The sequence below is a fragment of the Armigeres subalbatus genome, chromosome 2 (assembly GCF_024139115.2).
Source record: "Armigeres subalbatus isolate Guangzhou_Male chromosome 2, GZ_Asu_2, whole genome shotgun sequence".
NCBI classification, from domain to species: Eukaryota; Metazoa; Arthropoda; class Insecta; order Diptera; family Culicidae; genus Armigeres; species Armigeres subalbatus.
Window position 1 is genome coordinate 214612842 of NC_085140.1, and position 18171 is coordinate 214631012.

At 38.4% G+C, this 18171-nt stretch overlaps 1 protein-coding gene across 1 annotated transcript in view; it reads left to right on the forward strand.

Moving 5' to 3' along the window:
• LOC134211618 (cell adhesion molecule Dscam2) overlaps window positions 1-18171 on the forward strand; it is a 401827-nt gene that overhangs the window by 325456 nt on the left and 58200 nt on the right. The window contains exons 7-8 of the mRNA XM_062688681.1: window positions 7910-8099; window positions 17461-18078. Coding sequence (XP_062544665.1) covers window positions 7910-8099; window positions 17461-18078 — 808 coding nt within the window. The remainder of the gene's footprint in view (window positions 1-7909; window positions 8100-17460; window positions 18079-18171) is intronic.

Sequence of the window (18171 nt, forward strand, 5' to 3'; positions counted from 1 at the left end):
CCTGAATCCTATCTACCGGGTTCACACAACAGTACATTGAGAGCAACATAATAGGGATTTTGGGAACATTCATTTTAAAGTAGATTATTTGTCCATAATTAACAACATGTCCTTATATCAATAACATCAGAAAAAGGAACGAATTTGGCTTAATTTGTGTCGTCTTTCATCTCTACAATAATGCGTGCTCACTGTTGAAATCATCATAAAAATGAGAAACAAAACAATTTGCCATCATTTTTTTTTGTTTTAGATTGTTATTGATATGGAAACAATGTGTGCGTTATAAATTCAAAAAGCAGTGAAAATATACACTGGGGTCGTCTTTTACGCGTCTTTGATTTATTTGATATAATGCATGACGTATCCCCCGCGTTAAAAATCAACTCCAGTGTATTAAAGTCACAAAATTTTAAACACACTGGAGTCGGGTTTTACGCAGGGGGACCGCGTAAAAAACGCATAAATTCCAAAATCCACCTAAAAACCCTCGTAAAAAACTATATACTTAATTAAAAATCGATTTCTCACGTTTTTCTCGAATTTCCTGCCCTTTTTTGAAAAACCGCGTAAAAACGACGTTTTTTAATGCACGTAAAGATCTGCATAAAAAAGCCGTGTAAAAAGCGACCCCAGTGTACGAGAAAAAAAATCATTTAACAACATAACTCTTTATAAAGCAATAGGGAAAATTGAAAAGTTAGCAAAAGCATCATCACCGATAGGCGAATTAATCAGTTTTCTTTGTGCATTGAAGTCCGACATTCCTACTAATGTTTCAAATTTAAATATTATGGATCCCAATTGTGGTGTCATTGAAGACAAGAAAAATAAACCACATTAAAACCCCATAAACAATCCGACTCGCTTCAGCAGCTTCCAAACTGGAATCAACAATGCGTGAAAAGTCTCTCTGACATCAATTTTACCCATATCATCTCAATTAACATAATTGTCTGATAAATTGCCACAGTTGAGGTGTTCCTTTCCATTGAATCTTACAACGACTTTCGCTTCACGGATGTTGGTTCGACGTAAAGAAAAGAAAACTCATTGTGGCGTGAGGCGGTATCTGGATCGTGTGCCTGTCTACCTTCCAGTGAACGTGACGGCATTATGCAAATTATAACTTTGTCGTACGTGTCGACATGATTGGGAAAACTAACTCTCCGTTTGGTGTTTATATGTAGTTTGTTGCAACCAGAAGTAATGGTTGAATTGAGTGCCATTTGAATTTAGAATCAAAACCTGAGAAGAGGTGCGGTGATAGTTGGTTGAGTACATTTGTAAGTAAATTAAGGACTATCGCGATAAAGTTCAAAAAATGGCTGTATATACACTACGTTTTTGACTGCACAATCGTAGACTAATAACAATACAGCCAGGATGAAAACTGTTTTTCGCTGCCTGTCAGTTTTTGAAGATTTGCATTCCTGTAAGCGTGAGGTAGTTTTGGAATAGGATCCTTATGTGATTCACCTTAACCTCACGTTGTTCAGACACATGCTGCATACTGCGAGTGAACAAGCGACGATTACGTTTTTAGATAGCTTTTCTAAACACTTTGCCAGACGTGTGCCTTTGAAACTGCGTGGTGAATATCAGCTGGTCTTTATGGAGACCATCTTGTTCTTATTTTAATCCTGTTGATTACTGCAACTCCCATGTGACTTGATTTCATAATTTCTTAGTCAAAGATGCTCGTCTATGACAAATGTGCTTCTTGGGTGGTAACCTTTTAACATTTTATGTTGTACCATTTCCGGGCAACAAATTCACACACGAAAGCACTTTGCAATATGTACAAAGCGGCATTCTATCCACATCAGGACAAAATCAGTTGAGGCATTCCACGGGGGCATGTCAGTCGATCCTGAGCGATCATTTCGAAAATATTTGAAACTCTGCACAGTTTTTCAATTTCATCTAAATCGTCATTTTTCGATATCAAATCTTCATATTGAGTCACGACTAACTTTTCAAAAGGGTGTATGTGAAAATGGTTCAAAAATATTTAAAAAGCTGCACAGCAAAAACGGAATGTTCGATTGTTATGATTTTTTCAGCAAAGTTAGAGTTAGTTAATGGTGATTCTTAAGAAAATGTGCACAGTAAAAAAATTTTTTTTTGCCTTTAAAATATCATTTTGTCACAAAACTCAAATATCTCAAAACCCTATCTTTTTCGAACGTAATTTTTAGGAAAAACGGTCCATTATATTAGCTATCTACCATAAAAATTTGGTGATGGTAAACTAATAAACAAAAAGTTATGACATTTCAAACATTTCACAATTTTCACATTTAGTAAAAAAATTTTTTCTGTGTAAGTTATTTCGAGAATTGCAGTTTGATGCAGATTTTATTGTTAAGGGACGTGATTTAAACAAGTTGTTTTCATGATATTTTGATTTAATTATTCATAGCATCTATAAGAAACTTAGACACGATCCAGTGTTGTGATCAAAAGTATTGATAGTGTCATAATTTTCATTGCACGTGACTGGCGAAAAATTCTTTTAATAGTGTTGAAACCTGTTGATAATAACGTTGATAGAAACATATCAGAAATGTTATTTTTAAGACAAAAGCTGCAAAATCAAAGATTTATATACACGTGTACGTCTATAGTATACCTGCAAAAAATATACCTCTTAGAGAATAGACTTTATGATCGGGAGGAAACGGGTATCTTCAACAACAACAAATGCATGATAGGTACATACCATGACAATGCTCACGAAAAAGCAAAAAAATTACTACTACTAAGGTTGTTAAAGATCTTATAGTAATTTTTTCTTCAGTCAATCAAATGACACCAAACTAGTCAGTAAAAACTTAAAAGTGATTTTGTTTATTGAAATATTACGAACAACATGAGTAGCCGCTTTCTCAACTGTTGTAGGCCGTTTGATGGAAAAAAGTGTTCAAAAGAGTTACGAAATCTCACCGAAAGCACCATAGATAAACTGAAAGCGACTGGTTATGCTCCAATGTCCACATTGAATACAAATTTACGCATTTGCACGTCCTGCCGTCTAAACGTTGACAAAAGAGCAATCTGTATATCATCGGTTGAGCAGAGCGCAGGAAGTTCGAAAACGACAGCAACTGAGGAATTGCCAGATGTATCGACAACAACTGAGGAATTACCAGAAGTATTAAGTGCTGAGAGCCTTGCCACCGTACCATCAGCGAAATCTGTTTCAACAAATCAATCGGAAGATGAGTGTATCCAAAAGGTCAACATCGAACGCTTTAACGAGGGCATAGCTGGGATAAAAGTGACTCCGATTAAATGGAGTAAGATGGACTACGTTTATTACCCGGAGAAAAAATACCGTGAAATAAACGAAGCTGTACGAAGAAACCTCTTCAAATTAGGACCTGATGATGTGGAAAATACAGACTACGATGAGGTAATTATAAATATGAAGGAAAGGTTCTCGAATGCAGCCACGACAAGGAAAGAAAAATTATTGATTTTGTCGATGCTGCCAAGTTCGTGGTCTATTCAGGATGCCATTGATGAGTTCAAAACCAATAGAAATACAGTAAAAGAGGCAAAACAATTGAAGAATAACTGTCTTTCAACCAAAAATACTAGGTCTAGTACTGCATTAACAGATGAGACAAAAGAAATAGTAGTTCAATATTTTGAAGATGATGAAGTAAGTCGAGCTATGCCTGGTCAAAAAGATTATGTATCAGTAAAAAGATGGAAAGCGTCAAGCAATCCAAAATCGATTAATGATGACGACTTTAAAAGAAGCGTACACACGCTTCAAGGAAATTCACGATAATATTAAAATAGGTTTTTCCTCATTTGCAAGCCTTCGGCCAAGGCAATGTAAGCTTCTTTCCAATTCAGGAACACATAATGTGTGTGTGCACAACCCATGAGAATATTAATCTTATTTTACATAGTTTGAAAAGAATCAATTTAACAAAGGATATTAAAATGTTAACTGGTAGTCTTTTGTGTGAAAATACAACATCAAATTGCTATCTACGATCTTGTTCGGATTGTCCAGATTCTTCATCATTGGAAAATACTTTATTCGCTGAGTTTGAAGAAAAATATATTGATCAGTTATCATTTGAGCAATGGGTGACCACGGATAGGTGTGACATAGAAACTATTGTAAAACCTGTAGATGAGTTTGTGTCATATTTTTGCTTGAAATTAGAAAGTTTAATCCCTCACGATTTCATTAAAACAGAACAATCCAGCTTTTTAAAAAATACGAAAAACACATTACAAAATGGTGAATTTTTAGTCATTTGTGATTTTTCTGAAAATTACAGCTTTGTATTGCAAGATGAAGTGCAGTCCCATCACTGGAACGTACAACAAGCTACAATTCATCCATTCGTTATTTATTTTAATGGAAGTACGCAAATTGAACACTTAAGTTTTATTATAATTTCCGAAGATTTAAGACACGATTCAGTATCCGTAAACTTGTTCATTGAAAAAATGATTAACTTTTTACGCGTTGATAAGCATAAATAAGTCAAAAAGATATATTTCATGTCTGATGGAGCAGCGTCGCAGTACAAAAATCGTAAAAATTTTTCGAGCCTATGTCAATTTAAATCAATGTACGGAATTGATGCAGAATTGCATTTTTGCTACATCACATGGCAAAGGTCCTTGTGATGCTATTGGAGGAACAATAAAGCGCATGGCCACAAGAGCAAGTTTAGCCAAAGAACGTGAGCATCCAATTAAAACTGCGAAAGAACTTTTAGATTGGGCAAATCGTAGAAAAGAAAAAGATTTAACCAAATTATCATTTTGTTTTACTACTACTGAAGAGTACGAAATAAAGGCTTCAGAGCTCAGCGAGCAATTTAATAACGCGAAAACGATCCAAGGAACCCAAAAATTTCACTGTTTCATTCCATTGTCGGAAAATAAAATTAAAGCAAAACTATACTCAAACTGTGCTGATAATAATTCAAAAGTGTTCGATATTTAAAAAATTTGAATAAAAATAAATAAAAAATAAGTATTAATAAACTGTTTTCATGATATCATAACCCATACCAAAATTCAAACCCAAAACTCTTAGAGTTTCTATAACAACATTGTGTAACTGCCACATTTAATTTAATACTTAGGATAATATTAATTCATTTTTATTTATTTATACATATAATATTTATACATATAATATACATAATATCGATGAATACATAAATATGGAATATCATACAAACAACTTGTTTAACTCACGCAAGGCCCTTAACAATAAAATCAGCATCAAATCTGCGATTCTTGAAAAAAAAAATACACAGAAATTTTTTTGTTTACTATATGTAAAAATTGTGAAATGTTTGAAATGTCATAACTTTTTGTTTATTAGTTTACCATCACCAAATTTTTATGGTAGATAGCTAATATAATGGACCGTTTTCCCTAAAAAATTACGTTCGAAAAAGATAGGGTTTTGAGATATTTGAGTTTTTGTGACAAAATGATATTTTTAAAGGCAAAAAATTTTTTTACTGTGCACATTTTCTTAAGAATCACCATTTAGTTGTCTAACTTTGCTGCAAAAATCATAACAATCGAACATTCCGTTTTTGCTGTGCAGCTTTTTAAATATTTTTGAACCATTTTCACATACACCCTTTTGAAAAGTTAGTCGTGACTCAATATGAAGATTTGATATCGAAAAATGACGATTTAGATGAAATTGAAAAACTGTGCAAAGTTTCAACTCAATAGAAAATCATGAATTAAAAATTTTCTTAAATTTTGATGCTGTTGCTTGGAATCGCTCAGTTATCAGTTCACAAATTTAATATTTTACAATAAAGTATATCTATTAGCTCAACTTTTAGTAATGATGTGGATAGATTTCATAACTGTACGTATTTAACTTTTCGTGATAATCTTGAAGATGAAGAATTAAGAATACTGTTGAAAATAAAATGGAAACGATCATAGTAGCATGACTGTAGGTACTCGGTGTCATTTTTTATTTATAAAATATATCATTCATTATAATGTTTTTGTTGTAACCAGAATAGTTTGATCACTTCAAGTTAACTCTCATAAGAGGTTATTGGCTCATAAGAGGTGGATTACCAGAGAAGTACCAACCTATGGTCATGGCTCAGAAGAATTCGGGAACGGCCATAACAGAGGATTCCATCAAAACTATTTTGCTTCAGGAAGAACTGTTGCCAACTGTTGTCAAAACGAAACAGGAAGCTTTCCATGGCAACGCGAAATACAGAAAAAAAATAACGCAGAACAAAGGCCCTTAGTGCCGAAAGTGCAGCAAGTTTGGTCACATAGCGAATCTCTGTCCGGAAACCCAAGGAAGCAAGAAAGCTGAAGCCATTTGTACTGTGCAGTCGACAATACAAGTAAATACAAGGCCAGGAGCCAAATCAGTGGGACTGCCACTCTCTATCCGGTATGCCAGGATTCGGATGTGGGTTATTTGGCATAACGGACATTTACCATAACTTTGAACAGCAACAAAAAACCGAGTCATTTCTTCCAAATTCGTTTATTTGGTAGGCTCAGGCGTGTATAATACTTTACGGAGCCATGGTTCTTTTTTCCGATATATATAATCAACATTATTATACTATACTGTTAGTAAGAAAAGGGTAGAAGCCAACGTACTCGTGGTGATTCGAGGTTAGTTTACAATGTTTAAGGATGGACGGGGCTTAGGATTTGAGATCAGGGAACTTCAGCTTCTCATCCGGGCATTATGGCGTCAAAGACGATGTGGCGTTTTGTCACGCTCGAAAAATGATTCGACTGGGAGCATCTTCCGGATGGCAAGTGCTTAGGAGCGCTACGGAACAAAAAAGCAGAGACTTGACAAAAAAAAACTTTGAAGAAAGAAAAAAAAAATCAAAATATTAGATTTTGATGTCAGAAGTACAAAGAAAACTATAAATGGCCTGCCTATTGACAACATAACGATCTCCCAAAACACTTCGAACTTCCCTGAAGGGTTGTACATCTCGGGCCACAAGGGTAGAGTGAGTCATTTGGCATAACGGAGGTTTTTCATAATGTGGAACTGTAAAACAGAAAGAGTTATTCGATACATTTTTTTACGTAGATAAAGTAAATCGAGGATACGTTCTGATAAATCTAGTTTGATGACACTTTTCGAAAGGACAAATCGTCAGAACTACTTCCGAGGCAAGGATGATCTGAAAATGTACCGTGTCATAAAATCGCTTGTAGACTCTGTGCTGATATTGAATATGCTTCAAACTGGTGTAAGATCAACGTATGCAGATGAACTCCACTAAATGCTAAGCCATAACATTCCCTCGCTACCGATTTTCTGTAACCTACGACTATTGTCTGAATCACACAGCGTTTCAGAGAGTTACATCGATCATAGACCTTGGAATCGTACCATGAAACGATCCAGCCAACCTTCCTCCATACCAAAAACGTTGTGCTTTGATTGACTTGCAATCATTAGCAGACCGTCGAGTGATGCTTCAAAGGTTGTTTATTTTCGACATCCTAACGTGCAACATCGACTGTAGTTACATCGTGGAGAATGTTCGATTCCATGCACCGTCTCGTCAACTCAGAAATCGCCAACTGCTATGGATCCGTGGCCACCGCACCCACTATGGCCAAAATATTTCATTAGGCTTATTCTGCAGACTATTCAATGAAGTATGCTATTTTTTCGACTTCAATGTTAGCAAATCAGTTTTTAAAAACAAAATTAAGTCAAACAATCGGTCTGTGCAATTTATAAATCGAAGACGGTGTTCAAATACATAAATAAATAATTTTAGAACAAACATGATATTAATTATGTGCTCGATACATCATCACAGTCGTGAATTTCGTTCATGTTTCCTTTCAATCAGTCGTTGAATATACACTTTCCGCTTCGTTACAGGTGCCCAGCTATATTCAGGACTACGTAGTTGTAACAGCCTGGGTGCAGGATACCGGTGTGCATCTGTATCCTAACACCGACATCGGTGGCAAGTACATCGTACTGTCGAATGGCGATCTGTACATAAACAACGCTGGACCAAGTGATGCGTATAAAACGTACTCTTGCAGAACTGTAAATAGACTAACAGGTATGTGGACCAATAAAACAACCGCATGGTATTGTGATAGCAATATCTATTTATTTATTACACATTTCACGAAGAGTCACATTCCGATTTGAAAACCATGGGTGGGTGTGGATAGTATAGAATTTTTAGTCTATCAATGATTACTGCTTGGAATGTATCTGAAGTAGTCAGCGCTGTTTCGCAATGTGGCACAAGAAATTCTCGTTAAGAGCTCTGCAGAATCGTACCCGTAATGGGTCACTGTGTAATACAAACCAGATGGAATGGAATTCTCTTCTCCCAACTTCACCAGTTTCCCGGTGGCTTGTATATGCAATGCATGCAAATTGCTCTAGAAATATTTTCCCAGTGCTAGTTTTCATTCCACAGAATACAAAAGCCATAAAAGTCCTCAACCAGAGCCGCAGTTTCCATTCGTTTAATGCAACTCACTACTTCTGGGTACCACTCATGGAGGTTGAATTGCTTTGCAATAAAGGGAAGGGGATGAATGAATGAATCAATGGAGCGTTTCACATTGACGAGAGAAACCAAATTGTCATTCAATCTTCCAACGGAGGTTGATAGAGTATGTAATGAAAATATGCGTTTGCCAACTATCTCAATATTGAAATGATATGTCAAGAATAGGAAAATGCATGCCAATAATAATGAAATCCATCTACAGAATAGCTAAACAGAAAAAAAAACTTATGAGAGGTTTCTAATCCAGTTCATAAGTAAGACATAGTTTTACCACTCATGAATGCAAATCTCATGCTCTTACATTATTGTATTCTCTGGAAGGCTTTTTTCATGCAACAAATAATAAAAATATGAATAGTGGATGTTAGTAATATTTGGCGTCAAACAGTGACAATAATTTGTTCTACTTTGTGCGGGCGATAAGTCAATTAATCAGTGCGTTTTTGCTCGAGAAGTACGCAGAACGATCTGACGGTTTTCGTAAATATAAGTGATGAACTTAAAATTTTTTTTTAAAAAAAAAATCACTTTTATAAAGGGAATTTAAAAAAATCTGATATAATTTGTTCTGCCGGTAGATTAATTAATTAATGTGCGTTTGCTCGTATTTGAGGTTAGTTCTATAGGAAGGGACGTTTGTAGAATATTTTCAATGCGAATAATTATATCCCATCCATAGATAGCATCGCTTACACCCAAGCAGCACGCACAATATCTTTCAAATAGCTGTTCGTTCCCAACAAATTGCATTGAAGGCACTGGCAAATACATCGAGTCACATTAAAGCCACTTTCCAGTCTCAGAAACACACAATGTTTCATTTCCGTTTAAGTGGCGTAGCAATGCCACGTATCTGACTTCTTGGGTGATTTGGAATTCAATGTGTTTCACATTAGAAACAAAACAGATAAGTCGCAGAATTAATAATTCTTCGATTCATTGCTGTTACGACAATGTTTCTGATATGTTGCAAAACGCTTTGAGCTCTGCCGAGCAGAATTTTATTTTTGACAGTTCCATGCATGTTCCGTATAAGGTACAATGAAGTTACAAATGACTTTATTAATTATGTAGTGCACTTGTAGCAGAATCTCCAAATAGAATTGATGGTGTGACGGTTAAAGTAGAAGGTTGCAAATTGCAAGGTCCATTGTTCGGTTAGTTTTTGTGTTTTTATTTTCATTGTAGCTGCAAGATGTTGCAAATAGGCTCCACCTCTTACGCTTTTTGTTTCACAAAGGAGTTCCAAATACGACGCGTTGTGGATAACTCAGTAAGTAACACCACAGTTGTTGGTACTCACTAAGAAACAAGTGGTGTTGCTTGGGTAATGCTTTTAAACTAACACAACATCCTTTCCAAAGATAATCGTGGAGATACAGAGATATACTCGGTATCTAGTAGCATCGAGAGTCTGACTTACAATCTTTCCCTTTTTTTGTTAAATATCTTGGCTGTGCATATGCACAGCACATGTTTCGAAATGGACAAATTGATATGAAATTTGCGAAAAATAATCCACGTGTCTTGGAGGGACTCTAACCCTCAACCTCAACTCTCTAGATAGGCGTGATAACCCTTTCACAAGAAGACCACTTGAAGGTCACGTTTGCGGAATAGCTATCAGAATCCGAATATTAACCTCCACCGCGGTTAGCTTTTTTTGCAAATTGAATATCTTTCGGATGCTTGATTTGTATAATCTCCACATGTGCTTTTCTGTTGTATATCCACAGTCAAGCGAGTGCACATTGTTTATTAAACGAAAGGATCGCACTCCATGCCCCCAACAACGGGCTGGACGGATTTGTATAGAGTGTGAATCAATCGCACTCTGCTGTGCCAAAGGCTTGCTTGGCTAAAGCATTTGATGAGTTTGATTGCCTTACGAATCTTTCCCTTCCTATATGTCCGTAAGAACGTACCCGGCGCCGTTATTGACTGAAATTAGTTGAGCTTCCGAAATGTATACAAGTTCATTGAGAATGGATAACTAACCCCAAGCACCATTCCTTTGGTTCTCTGCACAACGTCGCCAAGCCAAGTCGTTCAAGCCAATCAAGGAGTATCAACTACGAACTGTAAGGTCATGATACTTATCCGTAGAAAATCATAAGAATTTTCTGTGTGCAATCAGAATAATCACCCGTAGACAAAAAAAATCCGTTTAAATTCAGAAGAATTTTCCGTGAAAATAAAAAGAATTACGGGAAAATCATTGTCACATGTGACAAGCGTTCCAAGGTAAACAAATACTTCAACAACTTCAAACACATCCCCATCCAGCACTACCTCAGCACCAACACCACAAGGTCTTCCTCTATCTCTACCTACCACCATGTACTTTGTCTTGGTTGAGCTAATGGTTAAGCCTATCCTCGCCGTCTCCATCTTCAGTGGGACAAAAGTCTCCACTACTGCTCTACGATCTGCCCAGGAGCATATGCGACAGAGTAATTCCTCTGCACCCCAGATCTCCTAATAGCGCCTTCGAGTGCAATATTGAAAAACAAATTCGAAAGTGCAGCACCCTGCTTGAATGTGTCTACGATTACAGGGGCCCTCCTTAGCCGTGCGGTAAGACGCTCGGCTACAAAGCAAGACCATGCTGAGGGTGACTGGGTTTGAATCCCGGTGCCGGTCTAGGCAATTTTCGGATTGGAAATTGTCTCGGCATAAAAGTATCATCGTGTTAGCCTCATGATATAGTGCTCAATGAACACTAAGCTGCGAGGCGGCTCTGTCCCAGGGTGGGGATGTAATGCCAATAAGAAGAAGAAGGTTACAAACGAGGTTGAAACTTCGCCTGCAATCCGAATACTTGACTTCGAACCATCCAGCGTTGCACGTATCAGTCTAATAAGTTTCGCCGGATAACCATGTTCGGTCATTATCTGTCACAGCTCATTTCTTTTCACTGAAACGTTCGCTGCTTTGAAATCAATGAGCAGATGGTGAGTCTGCAAATTGTACTCCCAGAATTAATCAAGGATTATTCGCATGCTAAGCATCTGATCCGTCACGAAAACCTGCCTGGTATTCGCCGACGAAGGACTCCTCAAGCGGTTTCAGACACGATACGCGACAGAATTTCGTACACCGAGTTCAGAAGGGTGATTCATTGTAATTGGCACACTCTAGTATGTGCGCTTTCTTATTGAACATATGAGGCCACTTCCGTGTTTGAGAAGCTCGACCGGAATCTCATCCTTCTCAGCAGCTTTACTGTTTTTCAGCTCGTTTAGAGCCTTCTTTACCTCGTCAAGCGTTGGTGGTTCCACAGCTTGACCGTCGCCGACTATCTCCATCCTGCTCCTTAATACACCTTCATTTCCAACGTACAACCAATCTTCGAAGCGCTTCTTCCACCTGGCTGCCACCATAGTTTTGTCTGTCAGCAAATTCTCCTCTCGGTCATTGCACATGGCGGGTACTGGTGCAGTCTTATGCCCCGCGCTGTTGGCCGTTGCGTAAAACTTCCGCGTATCGTTTCTATCCATGTTCTCCTGCGCTTCAGCTATCTTCACTCTTCGTGTTGCCTTTTTTTCTGTGGTGGATTCGTTTCTGTTCCGGCCTTGCTACATTGTACCGCTCTCTGTTGGAACGGGTACGACTCCTAGCAACATTTTTCTCGTCCGTCACTCGCTGGCACTCCTCATCAAACCAACCATTTCATTGGCGTCACTGTGCAATGCTTAACACTTCCTGCGATGTTATAGTCACAGCTTCGTGGATATTTTTCCACAATCTGTTGACGTCGCCAGATCCGGTGGCATCTACTATCCGCTCGTCCAGCTTCTGGTGGTACTGGTGGTGTTCAGCAACTCCTTCAACTAACAAGCGTTGGATATCGCATCGTTCTGTTGTTTCGTGAATTCGTGACGCTGGAAAGTCGCGCCCGAATTTTTGCAACTACAAGATAGTGATCCGAGTCAATGTTCGGCTTTCTGACAGCCCTTACATCTATAACATCCCAGAAATATCGTTCGCCGATCAGCACGTGGTCTATCTGTGAGCAAATGTCTCCACTCGGATATTTCCAGGTGTATTTGCGGATATTATTACGTGCGAAGTAGGTACTGCTGATTGCCATCCCACTAGCAAAGGACACAAGTCGCAGGCCATTATCGTTGGTAGGGGAATGAAGGCTTTCCGTACCAATGACAGGGCGAAAGAAACTTTCTCTTCCGATCTGAGCATTTGCATCCTCGATGACAATCTTAATATCGTGTGTTGGGCACTCTTCGTAGGCCTTATCAAGGATCTCATAGAACTCATCCTCTGCGTTATCAGGCGTATCGTTCATTGGGGCATAGATGCTGATCAGGCTATAGTTGAAGAATTTGCCCTTCATTCTCAACACGCAAATGCGGTCGCTTATCGGCTTCCACCGGATAACACGCTTCATCTGCTTCCCGATCACCATGAAGCCAACTCCTCGTTCTGCTCTGTCACCCCCGCTATAGTAGATGTGGTAGTTGAATGAAGTGTTCGCTATGGGATCCACCACCCGGAATTCACGTTCTCCAATTCTGGGCCACCGTATTTCCTGGGTTGCTGCTACACTCATGCCGACCTTCTGCAGCTCACGAGCCGGGAGCTCAACACGTGCGGGTTCGTTCAAAGTTCTCACATTCTAAGATCCGACTTTCCAATCATTGTCCTTTATTCGTTGCCGGGTCTGTTGCCGTTGAATTAATCTTTTTGCCTTTTTTTGTAACTGTAGAATCTTCGGCAGGCTACTTTACCAGGGTTGCACTACCTACCTCGCGTTGAAGGGGCTGCCTTTTCGATGCTTACACGATGCAGCATGGTGTGCACAGTTTTGCTTAGAGTCCCAGTGTGGGGATGTAATGTCAATAAGAAGAAGAAGAAAAAGGAATAAGGAAGAAAAAAGAAGAAAGAATAAAGGAAAAAGCAAGAAGAAATCAGAAAAAAACGGAAAATGAAAGAAAAGGAAGATATAAGAAAAAATGGAACAAAGGAGGAAGAAAAATAAGTAGGGAAAAAGAAAGATCAGGGAAGAAGAAAGAATAAATGATATCATCTCCAGAGGAGAATCTAAGTAGGTGTTGAGCGGAAAGGATGCAAAAAAAAAAATATCCGTCATTTTTTTATAATTTTTTTGGCTCTCCACCTAAATTTAAATTTAATATATGTCGTATTTGTGAAAAGTGAAATCTCGAAAAAAAACTGCAACGTCCACAATTCGATACATCGCGAAGATGTGGTCCTCGAGCTCACCGCATCCAAAAGGCCAGCGTGTATATATTTCTTTGCCTTCTGCCTACTGTCGGATCTATACCACCGAAATCGGACATTGAGAAAGCTGCTGCCATCCCAATTCAGCACGGATCTGTTGCTGACTGATGATCAAGGTGGAATGTGTTCAAGATTGAATTGTAGTCATCAAAACTGCTGCCTTTAAACCAAGCGATGGCGCTCCTTCTTCAGCAATATTTCCTGGTGAGATCAATCCAATATTATTTTAAATTCTCTATTGCTATCTTTTTTAACTGTGCCTTTTAACTGTCGTATCCTTGGTCTAATATTTGGTTCTCAATTGATCCTTTTTCTCCACTTTTTTACTGAATGGCTACGATACCTCATACTCAAGCCGACTTTCGCAGTCATTTTTTCTACTGATCTTTGTTATTAATTTCTTTCATATTCAATACGTCAGGCCTCTATGTTTAATAACGTTTTAGTCCAAATCTGTTTTTCAGATTTTATTGGTTTTTTTTTTGCCCAATTCTATATTATAGTTTTCTCCTTTTATTGATATTTTGAAATTAATCCTATTAAAAGCTAAGCGCACTTGAGTTCTGTCCAAAACTAAAGCGATTTTGACTCAACTATTGAGCAATCTTTATTTTTTTCCTTCCTCTCTTTCGTTGCTATTTTTTGTATTCCCTTCTTTATTTATTAGGTACTCTGTGTTACTTAAGGTGGTTATACAACAAAGCCACAAATCGGCCATCTTGGAAACCACGTGCTTTTTCTAGTGATTTTTCAAGAGCACGAATCGAGAGAACCACAACGCCCATGGGGATGAAACCTCCGTAGAGCGTTTGCTTACTTATGCTAAACAATCGACTTTAATTTCAGCATTGTACGAAAATTAACACATTAGATTTGAACTTGGACTTGACTTGATAATAGGAGTAGAAAACAGTGTGGTAAATTTTTTTGGTGAAATTCACCACATGGCTTGATTGTATAATCACCTTAACCGCTACTTTGCCGAGATCTACTGTGGCATTCTGCTGTACAGAATCCACACAGAATATATTTTAGATTTCCATTACCATTATTGTTGTCGGTGCCAGTCCATCTCGTCGTGAGTCCATTGTGTCCGTTTGTCCATGTCGTGTATCCATTGATCGTTGTATTGTTCGGTTGCCATTTATCCGGGTAACGTTGGAGGAATGCCTCCGAGAAGAGTGTCAAAGTGTCAGTCGTCATCAGGCAGCCGTGACGGTAAGGCGCGTACCCCAAACGCCACCGTATGGGCTGCGGATCCGGCGACTGACGAGGGTTTGGTGGAGGGGCTGGGAATCGAACCCATGACCATTCGCTTGTAAGGCGAACGTGTAGCCAACTACGCTACGGGACCCCCCGATCTTTCGTTGCTATATAAAAGTAAATATTTGAAATTAAACACTAAATACGTACGGGGCATCGTTTGCTGCTATTGCCGCGGATATTGTGAGAGTCCCAGGTATCCGGTTCACGCTTTAGTTAGCAACGGTGGCTCTTCTCGACCTTCTATTCCCTGAGTAATTAGTACGAATAAGGGCGTCCTTGTGAAGTTTTGCTGTACCTGTTATGAACAACTAGTACATCCCATTCCCCACACATTCTGAAAAAAAATTCTTTCTTCAGAAGTGAATCCTTTTTCTAGTACTACCCAGGTAACCAATAAGCATTAAAGTAAGCACTATAGTAGCATTATACTGGCATTGCATATGCTCCTTGCTGTAAATAAGCATTTCGAAAACCTGGCTGTTCTAAATAAGCATTCTCAAAGCAATCATGTGAGGCATAGCCTTATAATAGCATTTTGAATGCACAATGTTGTTTTTCGTTAAGTGCAATGGAACTGCTACATTAGTGCCACTTTAAGGCCTGTAGTGTCCATACGTCAAACGTTTTCCAATATGGAATCACAAAGCGGGGACTACTTGTCCAATGAACTAACATTTGAGAATAGAAATCGGTACGCGCAAAATTTTTTTTTCCATTCCGACCATTGACAGGAGTACTTGTCGTTAACCTACCCCTATCTTTAATTACATAGTTTGGCTACATTTTATTATTCCTCTGCACTATTTTCGATGGATGCATTAAAGCAGCACTACTGTAGCTGTTCCATTGCAACTGGGTATGAGGGGCGTAATGTTTATGTTGGGCAAAATTATTCCCACTACCATCTCTCTCTCTTATGGGCCAGCTGGTAAGGGCGATGACAACTACAGCGTCGGGTGGCAAGACCATGAGTTTCGAATCCCGCTCGAAGAAAGTAAAAATATGATCCATTTCAATTATGAAAATATAACAATAACGATACATATAAAATGTAAGACAATTAGAAAACAAAAAAATGCCAATAAAAAAAACCTTTTTCTTGGTTTTAAAATTAAGCATTTAGGGTAAAATGCCCAATAGTGGACCCCCTAGTAGCGAAATTTCGGTCTTCCTGTCCAAAAGAGTAGAAATTTCCAACATAATAATTCTGCTTGATATCTAATAACAAGTTCTGCATCTCCTCTTCACGATACATACATAAAACACTCAAATACACGACGTTATTCGTTGAAATTAACATTTTAAAGTCTGACTGAATTCGCCCTATAGTAGACCCCCTGGAGGTCCATAATAGGAAATTGCTTCCCTATAGTCGACACTTCATTTGATTTTCATGTTTCGTTTCGGGACGTTCTTCTTCCCTATTGTGGACCCCCCAAAATATTCCTATAATGGACACTCTTGTGTTTATTTTTTATAAAATTGTAAAAAATCATCTAATTTTACTTTCCATAACATTTCCAATGCATGTAATCAAATCATAGGACTGTAAGGTAGGTTCTCCCGATGGAATTTCATAGCAAAATATTTACATTGTGCTGTAATAATACAAAAACGGCTGGAGGGTCCACTATTGGTTGGGGGTCCACTATTGGGCACTTTACCCTATTCAGCATTTCGGATGCTGAATAAATGCTACTCAGCGAAATTTCTACTTTATCGATAAAGTAGGATTGAGAATTTAAGCAGCCATATATTGGGCCAAAATGTGCATTAAAATAGCATTAAAGGCGACTACAGGGCTTATTGGGATTTAATGTATTGCAGTAAAGGCGCATATAATGCCACTTAAATGCTTTATATAATGCTTACTGGTTACCTGGGTAGTCTTCATAACAATAAGGGCACCATTACGGAGTATGAGATATGATCAAATTATTGGAATAAATAAGAAAGAAGAAGGGAGAAAGAAGAAAGATTGAAGAGGGTAGTGGGATGATGGAAGAAGACAAATAAACAAGGAAGTAGGGTAAAAAAATCTGGATCAAAATTGAAAGAAAACAAGGAGTCGCAAAAAGTTTATATCCGTTTGTGTCCGCATAGTTCAGCCTTTTGTTATTTCAGCCTTATGTAAGATTCTACTTTTTCAGCCTTATGTGATTCAGCCTTATGTAGAAGTCCCTGTTTATGTGCGTTGCTATGTGCAATGCTTATAATTTTAATAAAAGGCAACCTCGTTCTTGACTAAGCTTGTATCTTATGTTTCTATTGCTATTGTCCAGAATCTACACACATTTAATATATTTTTTTCCGTTATACGCTTCAACTTTAATTATAAAAATGTTTCTATTTTATTTCTCATTTTCAGAAGAAATACAACTTTCGACATATCCAGGTAGAGTGATAGTGACTGAGCCGAAAGGACTAGTACAACCTAGAATTAATGTAGAGAAACATTCACTCAAGCACGTGGTTGTGAATGCCCACGTGACGCTGCCTTGCGTGGCCCAAGGCCACCCGGTGCCAACGTATCGCTGGTTCAAGGAGGTTAAGGACCAGATTATCCCGCTGCAGTTGAACGAGCGGATTAGCATAGTTTCGGCGGGGCTACTCAAAATAGCTAAAGCCCGTCTGGAGGACAGCGGGAAGTACCTCTGCTGGGTGAACAACACGGCCGGCGAGGAGACAATCCAGGTGACGTTGACCGTTACCGCACCATTATCAGCACACCTGCAGCCGCAAGTACAAACCGTAGATGTTAGTAAGGATGCACAATTCCAGTGCATAATCTCGGGGTTTCCCGCTCACGAAGTGCTGTGGATGCACAACGGAAAGCCAATCGTACGTGACAGTCGGATAGAAATCTATACCGACACGCCGCGAATCGTGATCAAAAATGTTCAGAAGGAAGACCAGGGCATGTATCAGTGTTTTGTGTCCAACGAGTGGGAGCAAATTCAGAGTACAGCCGAACTACAACTAGGAGGTAAGAATGCCTTCAACATGTTGGTATGAGTATAGTTTGATTAAGCAAGGTGAGCTTCATTAAGTGAGACGATCCATGCAAAGAATGACGCAA